At 34.3% G+C, this 18,371-nt stretch overlaps 1 protein-coding gene across 6 annotated transcripts in view; it reads left to right on the plus strand.

Moving 5' to 3' along the window:
• The window catches only part of LOC132097507 (vinexin-like), a 52,674-nt gene extending 34,496 nt beyond the window's left edge, over positions 1-18,178 (plus strand). For 4 of the 6 annotated variants that reach the window (XM_059503253.1, XM_059503254.1, XM_059503251.1 and 1 more), the window contains exons 12-21: positions 1,008-1,063; positions 2,900-2,964; positions 4,127-4,179; positions 4,287-4,333; positions 5,084-5,198; positions 5,292-5,417; positions 12,735-13,187; positions 13,414-13,508; positions 15,409-15,515; positions 16,931-18,178. In XM_059503253.1, coding sequence (XP_059359236.1) covers positions 1,008-1,063; positions 2,900-2,964; positions 4,127-4,179; positions 4,287-4,333; positions 5,084-5,198; positions 5,292-5,417; positions 12,735-13,187; positions 13,414-13,508; positions 15,409-15,515; positions 16,931-16,992 — 1,179 coding nt within the window. In that variant the 3' untranslated portion in view covers positions 16,993-18,178. The remainder of the gene's footprint in view (positions 1-1,007; positions 1,064-2,899; positions 2,965-4,126; positions 4,180-4,286; positions 4,334-5,083; positions 5,199-5,291; positions 5,418-12,734; positions 13,188-13,413; positions 13,509-15,408; positions 15,516-16,930) is intronic. The other 2 variants (XM_059503257.1, XM_059503256.1) reach the window with 2 other exon arrangements.
• Positions 18,179-18,371: the final 193 nt, after the last annotated feature.

An 18,371-nucleotide genomic window follows, 5' to 3' on the forward strand; every position in this document is an offset into this window, starting at 1 on the left:
CTTTATATCCCAGCTCTGTTTATTTGATCCATCTCTCTTTTTGTGATTCTTAAAGGAACAGTTCACCCAAAAATGACCAGTTGCCCTTTATTTTATAAAATACCAAGGCATTTATTTGATCAAAAATATTAATCCATTCATTGATTGATTAAAAGCTCAAAAAATAGCTTTTATTTGAAATATTAATCTTTTGTAATATTATGCCTTTACTGTCTCTTTTGACTGATTTAATGCATACTTTTTTCGATAAAAGTATTAATTTCTTTCTCAGCTCACTTTACATTTCAAATCTCAGCTTTGCCATCATTAGAATAAATTACATTTTTAAATATATATTTAATTAGAAAACTGTTATTTTTATAATTAAAAAAAATATATATTTATTGTAATAATAATTGTAATATATTAATCATTGTAATAATATATAACAATATTACTGTTTTTACTTTACTTTGATAATGATTTACTGTGAGCATATGAAACTTAATTTCAAACTTTCATTTTTGTCAAACTTTCAAATCTTTTTTCAAACTTTACTTTTGTTCTTTGAAAACAAAAAAAGTTCTTATTGCTCTGTTCAACACTACAGAACTGAAAGGACACTAAATCAGTCACAGCTCCAACAGACTCATACTTATGATTCATATTCACAAATCTATATTGCTATTCACTTAAAATCAAACTATCCCTTTAATCTAAAATGAGCTTTTGGCTCAAGGAATACTGCACCTTTAATTGATTAAGGCTTTATGGCTCTCCCTGTGCTGGTGAATTCTAAACTGTGGAAATCTTAGTTGATTACATCAGCAGTTCCATCTGATTCACATTTACAATGTGAGCTCAATGAAGGAGTGTAGGACCCAGGGGAGGCGTGCAGCTCTCAGTGCAGGAACGGTCACCGCCTCTTGAGATTGCATTCAAGCTGCTCCCAAATGCTCCTGTTTAACTGGTCTTTGAGAGAGTTCATGTGTGTTAGAGCTGAATGAAATTGTGATTTCTATTTACAGGGAGCTAAAACCAACTCAGCAACCAGAAGAACAGAAGAGAACAGACAAGAAAACAGGTAAGCCTACAGTAGTTTACTTAATTATACTTTGAGAACAAATTTCCCCCTAAAAGTTAGCCAAATATGACAAAACTTAGTAAATATACTTTTTAATTTTATCTTTTATTTTTATAAAATGCACTTCAGGGTCAGTCATAGTCTAAAGAAAATTAATTTAATTAATTGTATATATGTTATATAGTTAAGAATGGCTTTTATGTCATTTGTATAGAAGTTAATATATATATATATATATATATATATATATATATATATATATATATATAATATAGCATAATATGATATAATATTTATCCAGCATTATAATCTCTGTATTTGTTTGTTCTTAATTTATATATATCATAATATTAAGTTCCTTCATATGAAGCAGGAGGGGCAAAGTAGTTTCTTTAGAGTGTTTTGCAGAAATAACATCTAATAATAAAATGGTGTAGTTAATGATGATGACATGTGACACATGCAGTAGAGTCTCTGTTGTTTTCACTTATTAAGGTCATATGACATGCCCGGCCTGTCTCCTCGTCTGATTGGTTAATTGTTGACTCTTTGGCCGGCGGCCTACATACCCGACCCCATGCTGAGCTCTTTTTGCCTCTACATGTGTTTGTGTATTTGTCAGAGTGTGTGTGTGTGGGTTTAAGTCTAAGCGTGTGTGGTCAAATTGAGGATGTCTGGGTCTTTACTCACTTGACCTCGTTCATCTTGTTAATAAAGAGGTACAGTATTGTTTCAGTTCTCAGACACTTTGGATGTGTGTGTGTCTGTAGTTTTCTGTCTGCATCGCTGCTCTTCAAGCAGTTATCCCTCTCTTTATGTGCTTTGACACAACAGCGCTATAAAAGGCAAACTTTGGTCCTACTTCAGATATTCATGCCCATTCTGACACCTTAAGCTTCAGTATTTGCTCACCAGGGGCCTGTATCTCACTGGATCTGACACATTCTTGAGTTCTGGCTCTGTTTTTCTGTGACATGTCGATGGTTTCTGCCCCCTTCAGCGCCCCGCTGACTCTCTCCCCACCCTCCAAATGCCATAAATGCCCCTGCTGCTACAAAAAGGATACAGAGTGAGGACAGTTTTATAGCTTCCCTCTTTCTGGGACGATTAATAACCCTGAGGCTGAAAACCTGTTAACATAGTAACTGGTTGTTGGGTTCAAGAATTGGTTTGCTGCCTTTTTATCAGCATGATATTTGATATAACACACATTGCAGTTTTTACAATAATTTGTATAAATATTGTTAAAATGGGGCACTTTTACTACATAAATCATAATGTTTAGGCTTAAAACATAAGGGGTAGAAAAAAAAGAGAAATGTTATCTTGTGCAGCAATATGTTTTAAAGAGGTTTAGTACAGGAGAATCCTCCACCATTAGTTAAATCTCTCTCTGGTCTGTCACATATTCATGAATATTCTCATTTCGGTCCTCATGGCTGAGACAGACCATCTGTTGTGTTTTATGGATTTCTTCCTGTCTTCCTTGAGTCCTTCAGGGTTATTATTTTCAAAGCGCAGGAGACTGAGGTCTCTGTTGTTCATTGGTGTATCTGCATTGTAATTGTTTACAGTATTTATTTGTGTATTAGTTGAATGTAGAGCTGTAAAATAAATGAATGGTCTTGGAAGATAATGACAAATGTTTTAAGCTCGTGTTCAATCTAATTGCATTGCGTTTTGGTGTCTTGGTAAATTTGTTGAGATCTCCAGTCATATAAGCATATCATAAATTAAGAACTTTACCCTTGCTGTTTTTTTACTTCAGTGTTTTGCTCTGCATCTACAGTATTTGGATTAGATTTGTCACATGATCATTTTATTTTTCTTTCCCAGCTATCCCACAATCCCCTGCTCTGCTGTAAAGGAGGGCACAACGGTGAACTTCATGCATGCTGATGGTAAGATATAGTCATCTTCTTATCCCCTCCTCGCCTGTGGTTCCTGTTTCCTTGTACTTTTTGCCACTCTTCTCCTCTCATTCCCCCCAATTACTACAAAGTAAACACATTTCTGTGAAACGAGAAAAACAAATGAAGTACATCATTGTTCAGCAGAACAGGAAGCGTGTAACAAGTAGCAGGATGGAGGTCTTGATTGCCGATTAGATTTATCCAATTGTTTTTCCTGGAGATAAATGGAGAAAGACTCTGCCATTGTAAACACAATAACGAGTGCAGAGCTGGAGGCCCATTGAACCAGTATTGAGCCCAAAAACTAAAGATACAACACAAATTAATTTGATTAATTCTTAAAATCCCTCAATAATATACAAATGTTTGTGGTTGGTAAGATTTTATTAAAAAAGGCTGCGTTTATTTGTTCAAATATATAATGAAAATATTATAATATTGTGAAATATTATTGCAAATTAAAGTAACTATGTGGATATATTTTCAAATGTAATTCATTCGTGTCATTCAAAGCTAAATTTTCAGCATGATTTTTCTGAAATCATTCTAATATGCTGATTTGCTGCTTAATATTTTACACATGAATAAATAATTTTTTCAGGATTATTTGATAAATAGGAAGCTAATAAAGAGAAGCATTTATTTTAAATTTAAATATTTTATGACTTTATAAATGTCTTTACTGTTACATTTGATCAATTAAATGCATCCTTTCTTAATAAAAAAAAAAGATTTTGAACGAAAAAAAAATAAAATGTAAAAAAATAAATCTTACTGACTCCAAACGGCCGTGACTTGACATGCTTTGAAATATTCATGAAAAGAAATGGCTAAAATATCAAATGACCAGAAATAGTCATTTTCAGATCTTTTTATTAAAAGTGACATCAACTGACATAGAATATTAAGTGATCAAAGAAAACCCCTTATTAAAACAGCCAGTGTGCACAGAAACCATTTAATTTTCATCAGTCAAGATAACCAAGAGATCCTTCACATGATCACCACATCCTTCACCCCTGGGCCTAAAAGTGCTTTAATATGAATAACAACCCAATAACTTGTAAGCTAACAATAGACCCAATTCTGCTTTTGATTTTGATATATTATGGGCCGATATCTCATTTCTGGTCTTCACTTTCCTCTACAGATCACATAATGTCATCAGACATGGATTTCCCACCTAAGAAAGAAGAGAGAAAGGTACAGTATTTGATCATTTTTCTATACGAGGTTTGAATGGAAAGTAAATATTTAAATTATATATAATTAAAATATTGTTTTGAAAGAACGTATGTTTGTTTACACAGATGAAAGCAGCGCGAGCCAAATTTAATTTCCAAGCACAGTCACCAAAGTAAGTAGAATCAAAAGACACAAGACAGATTTCATTATTCCTCATCATTTGCAGAATTGGGATCAGTATAAGAAGGATTCGGGAAAGTCTGATACAACACAAAAAGCATTGCAAATGCATGGACGCCTGTTTCCTCCACTGAATAAAAAAGGGTAATTGTGATTTCTTTCAATTACCCTTTTATATCACCATCCTTTTTATTATAGTTTATATCGCAATTGCGATTTACAATATAAAATTAGAATTGTGTAATGTAAACTTATAAATGTAAGAAAACAGGTTTTTTTCCCCCTCATTATCTGACTCTATAGATATATCTCCTAGTTGCGAGTTTAATTTTCACAATTCTGAGAAAAGAAGTCAGAATCGATAGAAAAAAGTCAGAATTGTAAAATATAAACTTGCAACTGCAAGAAAAAAGTCAGAATAGTACGTTTTTATCTTGCAATTCTGACTTTAACTGGCAATTGCTAGTTTACAGTATATCACGCAATTCTAAGAAAAACGACAGAATTGCGAGTTTAAACCGTGTAATTCTGACTTTATAACTCACAATTCGGAGAAAAAAAAGTCAGAATTGCGAGAAGTAAACACTCAATTTCTAAAAAATAAAAAAAAGTCAGAATCATGAGTGGAAAAGTTGCAATTACTTTGTTTTATTTTTGATTCAGTGGTGGAAACAAGCTTCTGTATTAATGCCACCGCAATAAAATACAAGTTATTATTATTTTTTTAATCTCTCATCCATAGGGAGCTGACCTTACAAAAAGGTGATGTAGTGTACATACACCGGCAAGTGGATGCGAATTGGTATGAAGGAGAGCATCATGGGAGAGTGGGGATCTTTCCCACCAGTTATGTGGAGGTATGTCCATATGTATGCAAAAAAAAAAAGAAAAAAAACACTCCACACCATATTCTTTTCATTTACACTCATTCCTATGTTTTTTTTCTTCAGATTATTCCTCCAACAGAGAAGCCCACGCCAATAAAGTCTCCCACCGTCCAGGTGCTAGAGTACGGAGAGGCTGTAGCCCTGTTTAACTTCAATGCAGACCTGCCTGTGGAACTGTCCTTCAGAAAGGTGCCATATACAATACACATCTGTACCATATATTACAACAAAATGATTATGTACAGTTGATTTTCATAAGATGTTAAATTAAAACTAATCTTCTTGATTCTTAATTGAGCTGAGGTGGAAGCCTCTTTAATTTGTGGCTGGTTTGAAATTAATATACTTCTTGTGACCTCTTTCATTGACTTAAATGTTGTGCTTGTGTCCACGGTTTGAAGAATTGCACTGATCAGTTAAGTAGAGGCATTGTTTTTTTTTTTCGCTTGAGGGGTAAAAAGTAGTTCGAAATTCCTTAGCAGCGGTTTTACTGTTACTGAACATCCCAGACAGCACTGAGAGCGGCGTTTAGATGAATATGTAAATATGTGCGGCATTCTTCACAGTAACAATATAAAAACACAACAAAAATGACAGGAGTGAGAAAACAGCAGTGTTCTGTGTTCATGTTTTCACTTGGATGTCTGACCTCAACGGACTGAACAGAAAAAAAGTATCGGAGCCCCAGAGCCACACCTACTATTTACCGATTACATAATCACCACAGACTGACCAATGGTAGTTTGAAGGTTTTTACTAGTTTGGGCAAATTTTTCCAGAAAGTCTGACTTTGACAAGCTTTTAGGGTTACACTTTAGAATACTGTTTCTTACTTACTACATAACTAATAAGGAATTATTGAAGAACTAACAGGTGATTATTCATTAACACTTAACTCACTACTGTTAACTACTAAGAAAGATGTGTTAACTAATCAGTATGTAATATAATTTTATGATTGTGTTAAGTAACAGTTAGCTAATCAGTAACTAATATATTTTGTCATACCTCCTGAAGACCTAATATTAATTATCTACTAGTTAAGGTTCAAGAAAAATAACTATGAAGTAACTACTAATGAACAGTTATACGCAAAAAAACACTGTAATAATCAGGCTGTGTCCCACAAATCAAGTACTTGAGTAAAAGTACAGTTACCCCAATAAAATATTACTCCAGTAAAATTATAAGTAGGTCTATTCATTTTCAAAATTACTTGAGTAAAAGGACAAGTACAAAGTACTACTACAGTAGCAACTTTGTTACAGCCCACTTATTAGCCTATAATGGAAATTAAATATGGATTTTGTTTGCTTCTAAATGTTTAACTTTTGATTATGAAAGGTTTGTTAAATTAGTTCAAATGTGGGCAGTATACATGTTAAAATGGAATAAAATATGCTGTATTAAGAAATGTTCTCATCTGAAATAAACAGATGAGAGTATTTTACAAAGTTTATGATTACTTTTATAGGTTGTTCTTAGTCAAAATGATGTAGTTTATTATTATTTACTAATAGGTTCACTTTAGAATTCTGTAAGTCCTGCAAAATTATCTGATAATTCTTTATTAATTACTAATGGGTTCCCTATGTTTTCACTTTAGAATACTGTTTCAGATTCTAAGTAATTCTTCAGGAATTATTTGATAATTCTTTATTAATTACTAATGGGTTCCCTATGTTTTCACTTTAGAGTACTGTTTCAGATTCTAAGTAATTCTTCAGGAATTATTTGATAATTAATTATTAATTACTAATGGGTTCCCTATGTTTTCACTTTAGAGTACTGTTTCAGATTCTAAGTAATTCTTCAGGAATTATTTGATAATTAATTATTAATTACTAATGGGTTCCCTATGTTTTCACTTTAGAATACTGTTTCAGATTCTAAGTAATTCTTCAGGAATTATTTGATAATTCTTTATTAATTACTAATGGGTTCCCTATGTTTTCACTTTAGAATACTGTTTCAGATTCTAAGTAATTCTTGAGGAATTATCTAATAATTCAGCCTGATCTCACAATCAAAACGTACACATTTAGACGTAAATTAAAACTGTCCAATACGTATGTGCCTTTACGTATTTACAGTGTCGTTTACGTATTATCTGGACGTAATTACAGGTTCGATACGTAACTAAATTTACGTAAAAACAACCTCAAATACGTACAGATAGAACGTTTTCTCTGACCAGTCAGTTATCCATAGAAGCTCATGAAGCTGCTTTTTAATGCGTATCGGATTATTATTATTATTATTTTTTTTTTTTTCCCTTTTTATAATTTTTTTTGATAAATGTAAGATCCCTAAACCCCACCCGAACCTAAACCTACCCATTTTATACAGAATGTTAAAAGAATAAAACATAATAAAACACAATTTTAGTAAAAATATAACATTAAAACGTTATTTTGAGCCACTAACGTTAATCCTACACCTACCCCTAAACCTACCCATAACCATTTCTTAAAACTACATAACGTTACTGTTATAAATAAACAAATAACAGACAAACAAATGTAACATTAATCATTTATTCTTTGCGAAAATATTAACAGTGGTACCAAAAGCAGTTCAAATGATAATGAGTTCCAGTCGCAGTCCTCTCTGAAGGTAATAGTTTTTATAAGGTGCTGAGCAGAATTTAATTTATTAATCCGTGAAATTATGAATCTTCTCTCCGTGAAGGCGCACTGGCACAGAACTGATTTCAAATGTCTATCAACTGAAACACAGCATGTCGCAATCTGTGACGAATAAGGTGAGAACCAATGAGAGTTCGATATCAGTGCCGTAAACCATGTCGTAACGTTTCTCGAGGGTGGCGCACTGGCGCTATTTTCAAATTCGAATCATAATCATATCATAACAAGCGCGGGCTTTGACTGTGATGGTCGCTGTTGCTGAGAATGAAGATGAAGATCGATTGATAAAGGGCTGAATTTGGATATGTTCCTTGCAAACATCTGGATTCTAGAGATATGGAATACAGCAAACAAATAAAATGGATGTGATTTGTAATTATATGCTGTGCTTTTGTGTATCTATGGTTGTAATGCCAGTCATTGGATAGGAGAAAATCGCACAGCAAAATATTACAAAATGGTTAAACAATTACATAAATTGTATTCATTTTAAGGTTTCAAAGTGTAGTCTCATTTAACATTATGTAATCCCCAAAACGAGTGTGCAGCATGCACAGAAATGTTATTTCCTATTAAGTAGATGAGTAAACTGCTTTCAATAAATTCACTAAAAACATGTATTGATATGACAAATACAACAGATTTAAATCATTAAGGCCACGATTTTAATATTAATACATGGGAATTTATATACATTCACACATTACGTTAGATTATTTAAGTTTTTTAGCTGCTAACACGTAAGTATTTTTACGTTTTACTGCTATAAATACGTCAAAGTTGTACGTTTTTATGTGCATGAAAACGTAAGTAATGTACCTGTGGTAGAACCACATTTAACATAAAAATACACACGTAGTCTCATGAGATCACGTTGCAGCTGAATAATTCTTTATTAATTACTAATGGGTTCTCAACATTTTCACTTTAGAATAGGCCTAATGTTTCAGGTTCAAAATAAGTCCTTCAGAATTATTTGATAATTAATTATTAATTACTAATGGGTTCCCTATGTTTTCACTTTAGAATACTGTTTCAGATTCTAAGTAATTCTTCAGGAATTATCTAATATTTTTTTATTAATTACTAATGGGTTCCCAACATTTCCACTTTAGAATAGGCCTAATGTTTCAGGTTCAAAATAAGTCCTGCATAATTATTTGTTCATTAATTATTAATTACTAATGGGTTGTCTATGTTTTCACTTTAGAATACTGTTTCAGATTCTAAGTAATCCTTGAGGAATTATCTGATAATTATTTATTAATTATTAATGGGTTCCCAATATTTTCACTTTAGAATAGGCCTAATGTTTCAGGTTCAAAATAAGTCCTGCATAATTATTTTATAATTCTTTATTAATTACAAATTGTATACCTGTATTTTCACTTTTCCTCAGGCTTTGCCTTACATACAGAAATTGAATTAATGGTAATGTGGTATATGCTGAGGAGGCACACATACAGTACTGTATATAAAATATAAAAACTAAGGTAATTATCGCAAGGCACTGGAGTCGTGGTGGGGTTCCTGTCGGAAGCTGATTTCTTACAAAACACACTCACAAAACAATTTACTACATAGGCAAAACCTCTATAAAATGTATTGCATATATTAATATTGCATTTTCATACTACTAATAATATTGCTAATAAATTATATATGAAAGGGTCACAATTCAATGTAATTGTGTAAAACTGTTCATTAGTAGTTACTTCATAGTTATTTTTCTTGAACCCTAACTAGTAGATAATTAATAGTAGTTCTTAAGGAGGTATGACAGAATACATTAGTTATTGATTAGCTAACTGTTACTTAAGATAATTATAAAATTATATTACTGATTAATTAACACATCTTCCTTAGTAGTTAACAGTAGTGAGTTAAGTGTTAATGAATAATCACCTGTTAATTCTTCAATAATTCCTTATTAGTTATGTAGTAAGTAAGAAACAGTATTCTAAAGTGTTACCGCTTTTAGTTCTCTTATCGTGCTTAAATAGTGAACAATTCGGCATTTATTTCAAATTATTTGTGCTCGAAAATAATTACAGGCCACCACCTGCTGGAAAAATGATATAAGAGAGTCACCAAATCAATTAGGCAATGAATGAATCTTAGTGAGTCTTTCAATCTGAAGGATTACAAGTCACTGAAATAAATCAAAAGCCCATTGCTAGATGTTAAAAGGATAGTTTGTCCAAAATTACTGTCATCATATATTCACCATTATGTCATTTCAAACTAATATGATTTAATTTTTTTTTCTGTGGACACAGAAGATGATATTTTGAAGAGAGTTTTACATTCAGGTTACATGGACTTTCAGTATAAAATAAAATAGACATTAAAAACAGAATTAAATTAAAATAAGACAATACAACAACAAAAAAATCAAGATATTATTTAAACTCACCCCCCTCAAAAACAGCTTTTTTGAAGTATTGCCTCATTCTTAAAAAACCCTGCATATGAAATAACCAAATTTTAAAAAGTTCAACTAGAAAAGTTATTTAATTAATAAAACCTAATTATATATATATATATAAGTATATAATGTTACATTCTTAAAGGGGTCATTAACTGAGAAACCAAAATGCCCTTGATCTTTTGTCATAATAGGTCATTGTACTATAAAAATCATCATGTAAGTTTCAGAACTCAAAACTTTCTTGTTAGTCTGAAAACAGCTTATTTCTGCTAAAACAACAGCTTGTGAAATGTGACATTCAATGATGTAATAGTGTGGATAAATACCACCTTCACAGAAAAAGATCAACACCTACTTAAACATCACTGCCTGTTTAGCCCCGCCCACCAATTCTACATCACTGCCTGGTTATCTCCACCCACCGATTGTACATCACTGCCTGTTTAGCCCCTCCCAATGATTCTACCTCACTGCCTGTTGATCTCCACCCAATGATTCTACATCACAGCTGTTTCTCTCCACCCAATGATTCTACATCACTGCCTGGTTATCTCCACCCAACGATTCTACATCACTGCTTGTTTAGCCCCACCCCCTGTTTTACATCACTGCCTGTTTATCTCCGCCCAACGATTCTACATCACTGCCTGTTTAGCCCTGACAAACCGATTCTACATCATTGCCTGTTTATATCCACCCAAAGATTCTATATCACTGCCTATTTATCTCCACCCAATGATTCAACACCACTCCTGTTTATCTCCACCCAATGATTCTACATCACTGCCTGTTTATCTCCACCCAATGATTCTACATCACTGCCTGTTTATCTCCACCCAATGATTCTTCATCACTGCCTGTTTATCTCCACCCAACGATTCTACATCAGTGCCTGTTTAGCCCCGCCCACCAATTCTTCATCACTGCCTGTTTATCTCCACCCAGTGATTATACATAACTGCCTGTTTATCTCCACCCAATGATTCTACATCCCTGGCTGTTTATCTCCACCCAGTGATTATACATAACTGCCTGTTTATCTCCACCCAATGATTCTACATCACTGCCTGTTTATCTCTACCCACCAATTCTACATCACTGGCTGTTTATCTCCACCCAACGATTCTACATCACTGCTTGTTTATCTCCACCCAACAATTCTACATCACTGGCTGTTTATCTCCACCCAACGATTCTACATCACTGCTTGTTTATCTCCACCCAACAATTCTACATCACTGCCTGTTTATTTCCACACAATGATTCTACATCACTGCCTGTTTATCTCCACCCAACGATTCCACATCACTGCCTGTTTATCTCCACCCAACGATTCTACCTCACTGCCTGTTTAGTCCGACCACCGATTCATGCATGTATAGTGTTTACGAAAGAGGTGAATGCAAGTTTATGCAGAAATCATAAAGATGCTCTGAAGACAACAAGATGCTCTGCATTGCCATGTTGTGGAAAAAAAGGGTTTGCGTTGGCTTCCTTCTGATCCCAACGTTAGGAAAGAATAAACTTTATTTTTACTCAAGATACAGACTGCGTCATTTAGAACGTAGTCCTTTGTTCACAGTTTACTGCAGATTCATTTACAAACAAGGCATAATTTGATGCAGGATTTTCAGGAAGATTGAAACTAGACAATGAAAATTGACAATGCTGTGGTGACTATATTGGATCTGACAGTAATGTCCACAAGTGTTAGTAACTGTTTTATCACGTGATCACTATTGCATGGTCTGTTAAACAGATCATTTGATATGTTCTGAGTATTTATGTGTTAACAGCATCCATTTGTGAAGGAAGTAGACTGTAAAACATACATAATCATTTCAGTGGGTGTTTACTTAATCAGCCACGCCTATTCAAACAGAACGTCTGATGAGGGTGGTTAAAAACAGGACAGAAAATAGACTATTATTTCGAAGTCATGATGTTTTTTAAATGTAAGCATTTTGATATTATTATAAGTAGACCTCAGAAAACAGAACAAAATTAAATCACAGGCAGTTCAAGACCCATTTAAATCCTTATTCTTAAATAATGGACCACTTGAAAAAGTCATGGGGCCTTCGAATATTGTTGTAGACAGAAGGGGGCCTTAGAGTCATGAAGGTTCAAAACCACTGCTTTAAGGCTTGAGTTTAGTAATTAGGGCAATGAATCTTAATCATTTCATGCTCAGACATGTAAATCAGCTCTTTTTGAAATCAACTCTCAGCCCTAACTAGTACAAATATGTAGGATAATGGTTGCCTGGAACATTTACAGACAATTACGGCAAATTTTACAGCTTAACATCATTATACACAAATATTCGACCACAGAATGCTGTGATTGACCAATCAGAAGCAAGTATTCCAGAGAACTGTGATATTTGACACCAAACAGCTTTCTTCTCTCTTGTCTCTGTCTCAGGGCGAGGTGATCTCTATCACCAGGCGTGTTGATGATCACTGGCTGGAGGGGCGTATCGCCGGCACCAGCCGCAGTGGAATCTTTCCCATCAGCTATGTCCAGGTCAACAAAATGCCCCGCACTAAAAGCAGCGATGACTTTCCATCTTCTCCCACTCTTACCCCAGAGCCCCTCAGCCCTGGTCGACCACAGCACTCCCCTCTGTCTCCCTTGTCACGCTCCCCTGAACCCCAGCTTTCACCTCACAAACACTCCCCTCTGTCACACGCAAAACAGCCTTCAAACCACTTCCCGTTTTCACCCACAAACAACCGGACCGGATCGCTGCACGCTCACAGCCCACTGGAAAAGGACACCCGATCACCCATGTCTTCCTCCAATCATGTGCTGACATCTCCACAGGGCCCGGGACTGCCAGCCAACACCAACTCGCACCCTCCGTTCATTACACAGGTATGTGTAGACTAACAACACTACCTACTGTATCTATGTATGTGTATGGCCTATTAATCAGATTAAGATCAGACAAAGTTTTTTTAGTGAATATTTTTGTGGCAGATAAGTGTTTTATCAAATTTGAGCAGTTTTATTTGTACAGTACAGTTCAGAATTTAAGTCATATTGCATATTTTTTTGGGGGAATAATCTAAATAAATAAAACTATAACAATCATGTTTAGGATGGGACCAGAACGCAGTCTCCACAGCACAATGTAGAGGTTAAAATTCCTTCCACATTACAGTCTCCTGTGAACAAGGGTTATTCACGACAACCGTGAGTATACAGTACATTGCTCGTTAATATCGACCTAATTCAGGCAGACATAAAAATATCATTTATTCATTTTATGACTGCTTAGGAGTAGTTAAGTAAACTAAATCGTCATGTGAAAGTCATAAGGTTTAGAACATGAAAGAATGTGACAATATGACAGAATGTTTATTTTTGTGTGAACTGCCCTTTTAAGAATGTAGAAAATACAAACCCGATTCCAAAAAAGTTGGGACACTGTACAAATTGTGAGTAAAAAAGGAATAATTTACAATAGAATATAGATAACATATCAAATGTTGAAAGTGAGACATTGTCTCGCTTTCAACATTTGATATGTTATCTATATTCTATTGTGAATAAAATATAAGTTCAATGTCATGCCAAATATTGACTCATTTTGGATTTCATGAGAGCTACACATTCCAACAAAGTTGGCACAGCTAGTAATAAGAGGCCGGAAAAGTTAAATGTACATATAAGGAACAGCTGGAGGACCAATTAGCAACTTATTAGGTCAATTGACAACATGATTGGGTATAAAAAGAGCCTATCAGAGTGGCAGTGTCTCTCAGAAGTCAAGATGGGCAGAGGATCACCAACTCCCCCAATGCTGCGCGAAAAATAGTGGAGCAATATCAGAAAGGAGTTTCTCAGAGAAAAATTGCAAAGAGTTGAAGTTATCATCATCTACTGTGCATAATATCATCCAAAGATACAGAGAAACTGGAACAATCTCTGTGTGTAAGGGTCAACGCTGGAAAACCATACTGGATGCCCGTGGTATTCGGGCCCTTAGACGGCACTGCATCACATACGGAATGCTACTATAATGGAAATCACAACATGGGCTCAGGAATACTTCCAGAAAACATTGTCGGTGAACACAATCCACCGTGCCATTCGCCGTTGCCGGCTAAAACTCTATAGGTCAAAAAAGAAGCCATATCTAAACATGATCCAGAAGCGCAGGTGTTTTCTCTGGGCCAAGGCTCATTTAAAATTAACTGTGGCAAAGTGGAAAACTGTCCTGTGGTCAGACGAATCAAAATTTGAAGTTCTTTTTGGAAAACTGGGATGCCATGTCATCCGGACTAAAGAGGACAAGGACAACCCAAGTTGTTATCAGCGCTCAGTTCAGAAGCCTGCATCTCTGTTGGTATGGGGTTGCATGAGTGTGTGTGGCATGGGCAGCTTACACATTTGGAAAGGCACCATCAATGCTGAAAGCTATATCCAAGTTCTAGAACAACATATGCTCCCATCCAGACGTCGTCTCTTTCAGGGAAGACCTTGCATTTTCCCACATGACAATGCCAGATCACATACTGCATCAATTACAACATCATGGCTGCGTAGAAGAAGGATCCGGGTACTGAAATGGCCAGCCTGCAGTCCAGATCTTTCACCCATAGAAAACATTTGGCGCATCATAAAGAGGAAGATGTGACAAAAAAGACCTAAGACAGTTGAGCAGCTAGAAGCCTGTATTAGACAAGAATGGGACAACATTCCTATTCCTAAACTTGAGCAACTTGTTTCCTCAGTGCCCAGACGTTTGCAGACTGTTATAAAAAGAAGAGGGAATGCCACACAGTGGTAAACATGGCCTTTTTGAGATTTTTGAGATGCCATGAAATTTAAAATCAACTTATTTTTCCCTTAAAATGATACATTTTCTTAGTTTAAACATTTGATATGTCATCTATGTTGTATTCTGAATAAAATATTGACATTTGAAACTTCCACATCATTGCATTTCTGTTTTTATTCACAATTTGTACAGTGTCCCAACTTTTTTGGAATCGGGTTTGTACATATATCTAGGGTTGATCCAGCTACATTTTTCACTCTTGACCATTTGTTATTCTTTTTCATTCACTCTCTCTCTCTTTGCATTCAGGTATAAAGCAGTTTACAACTATAAACCCCAGAACAGAGATGAGCTGGAACTGAGAGAAGGAGACATCGTTCAGGTCATAGAGAAGTGCGATGACGGCTGGTTTGTAGGTAATGGCCCTTTAAGTTAGCTTCACTTTACTGTACAGCTCATTCTGGCCAAAAACTTATACAAGATAGGTCTGTTTGACTTTGTAACGAGATCAACCACTGGAATGACTGATATATTGGTATATTGATTATCACCTCGTATTATAATTTCATATTTGGTAATTATATTTAATTATAAGGTTACAATGGCCAATTTGACTTCAATCATTTAAAGCTGTTGATGATATTTTAGTGTAGTTGTACAGAACTGTAGGAGCAGGTTAGTCTGAAATAGACATTTTATAATGCTTAAGGCCTACACTATTATTAGAATATTATATAGAATACAAAAATGAACACTTAAAGACTTGAGTTAAATTTAAAATGTAATTGTGTCAGAAAAACTAAAATATGTGGATTTTATTTTATTATTATTATTTTTTAATATTATTTAAATGTACAGTTCAAAAGTATTACATAGATGGATCTGATTCAATATGATTTTTCATGTTTTTGAAAGCATGTTTTATGCTCACCAGTGCTGCATTTATTTGATCAGTAAAAACAGAAAATATTGGAAAATATTCTTACAATTCATAACTGTTTTCTATTTTTGTATACTTTAAAATATAATTTATTTCTGTGATCAAAGCTGAATTTTCAGGATCATTACTCCAGTCTTCAGTGTCACATGATCCTTCAGAAATCATTCTAACATGATGACTTGCTGCTCAAGAAAAAGATTCTGATTATTATCATGGTTGAAAACAGTACTGCTTAATTGTGGAAATATATTTTTTCTAGTGCTGTCAAAAGATTAATTGCGATTAATCACATCCAAAATATACGTTTTTGTTTACATAATATATGTGTGTGTACTGTGTATATTTATTATGTGTATAAATACATACAAACAAAAGCATATGTGTGTGTATATATATATATATATATATATATATATATATATATATATATATATACAATATAAATGTATATACATGTAAATATTTTCAAAATATATAATAAATTCTGTATTTACATAATAAACACAGCACACACACATATATTAAGTAAACAATAACTTTTATTTGGGATGCAATTAACAGCACTAATTTTTTCATGGTTCTTTGAATAAGTTGTTCAAAAGTAAAGCATTTATTTGAATTAAAATCCATTTGTAACATTAGAAATGTCTTTACTGTCACTTTTGTTAATTTAATGCATCCTTAATGAATAAAAGTAATATTTGATAACATAATATAATACAAGAAAGCTGAAAGATTTAATAGATTTTAAGTGTGTTCTCAGTGCAAAGCCCTTCTCTGTGCTGCCCTCTCTCGGCCAGTTCTCACATTACAGGACAGTCAGTTGCCATGATCTTTTGTATCACACGTTTTTTTGCTTCAATGACAATCGGAATCTTCTTTTCCTGCCAGGTACGTCTGAGAGGACCCAAGCTTTTGGAACATTTCCTGGCAACTATGTGGCACCAGTTTGAGAGCTTCCACCAGTTCTTGTTCACTGACACTACAGGCTCAACCACCAATCAATGCAAAATACAGTCTGTCTGTACTGCCACTGCACTGTACACACAAAACCCCTGCCCTCCTCACCAACACAAATATAAAACCAGAAAAACTCCTTCACATCCTCCAAGCATGTGCACTCCTCACCTTACTTCTCTTGCAGACGTTGGACACAGTTGGGTTTGACCACTCACAATGAAGCCACACTGAATTATTGACTATTGATTTTTTAAGATGACTTACTCGATTTTAACATCTTTGTAAAGTTTACCTCCATTTTGGTTTCAGATTTGTAGCAACATTGCCAACACTACATATCCTGAGGATCTGGATGTAAGACATGGTTAAAACCGTCCGTTTTTTTCTTCTTTTTCTTTTTTCAGACGCTCATCACAGTTGTCATTTATCTGTTGTGTTGGCTTAGCTGATCGCCACATCATATACTGTAATAATCACAGCCGCAGTCTTTGCAATCATTATCAAGTGTCTGTAAGCGCTTAATGCAGCTGTTGCCAAGTGTTTAATCTTTCTGTATTAGGTTCATGTTAATTGTGTAACAAACCCAGCGTTTGACATTATCTTCAGCTTTAGGTTTCAAACTCTTTTGAATGAGTAAATGTCTCCTGCTAGGTGAAAAAATCAGTTAAGGTTTGATATGTTGTGGTGGGTTCCAGCCAGACTAGATTAAACATGGTTTTTGACTTTATCAATTTTAGAGAATATGTCTTAACCTAAATGTATGCTTACAACAAGAACTTAAAATATTACATATCTATCATGAGCTACTCTGAATTTACATGTTAAAACTGACACCTTAAAATGAAGTCAGCTTGTGTTTATGATGTTGAAGCACATGTGCACAGGTTTTAAGACAGGAGCCGGAGGACGGTTCACTGATGGTTTATGTTGGCTATAAAAATGGTTGCGGAAGATGCAGGCGTTCACTGAATTCCATTATTAACTCGTTTTGTTTTCTGTTTTTAATTATCTGGGAACTGAAGTAGCTGATTGCATGTGGTTGTACAGATTGCCGAATCGTTATCACACAGTTATCAAATAATGGAAAAAGATAATATATTTTTATTGACACACAGTATGTATTGCAGTATGTAAGGTACTCACAGATTTGGATAATGATCAAATAAATAATGAAAAACATTGGTTTGCTTGTTACTTTCACTATTTGAATCATTCTGATTATCTTCATAGTCCAGCCTGAAGACTTAATGCCTTGCAGCACCTGCTTTATGCAGTACATTTTTCAGTTGTTATTCGCACGCTGTCTTTCATTAGTCAACAAACCTATCTGTATGCAACAAATGAAATAATTACTATTGAGAACATGATGATA

Source organism: Carassius carassius, chromosome 21 (assembly GCF_963082965.1).
Source record: "Carassius carassius chromosome 21, fCarCar2.1, whole genome shotgun sequence".
NCBI lineage: Eukaryota > Metazoa > Chordata > Actinopteri > Cypriniformes > Cyprinidae > Carassius > Carassius carassius.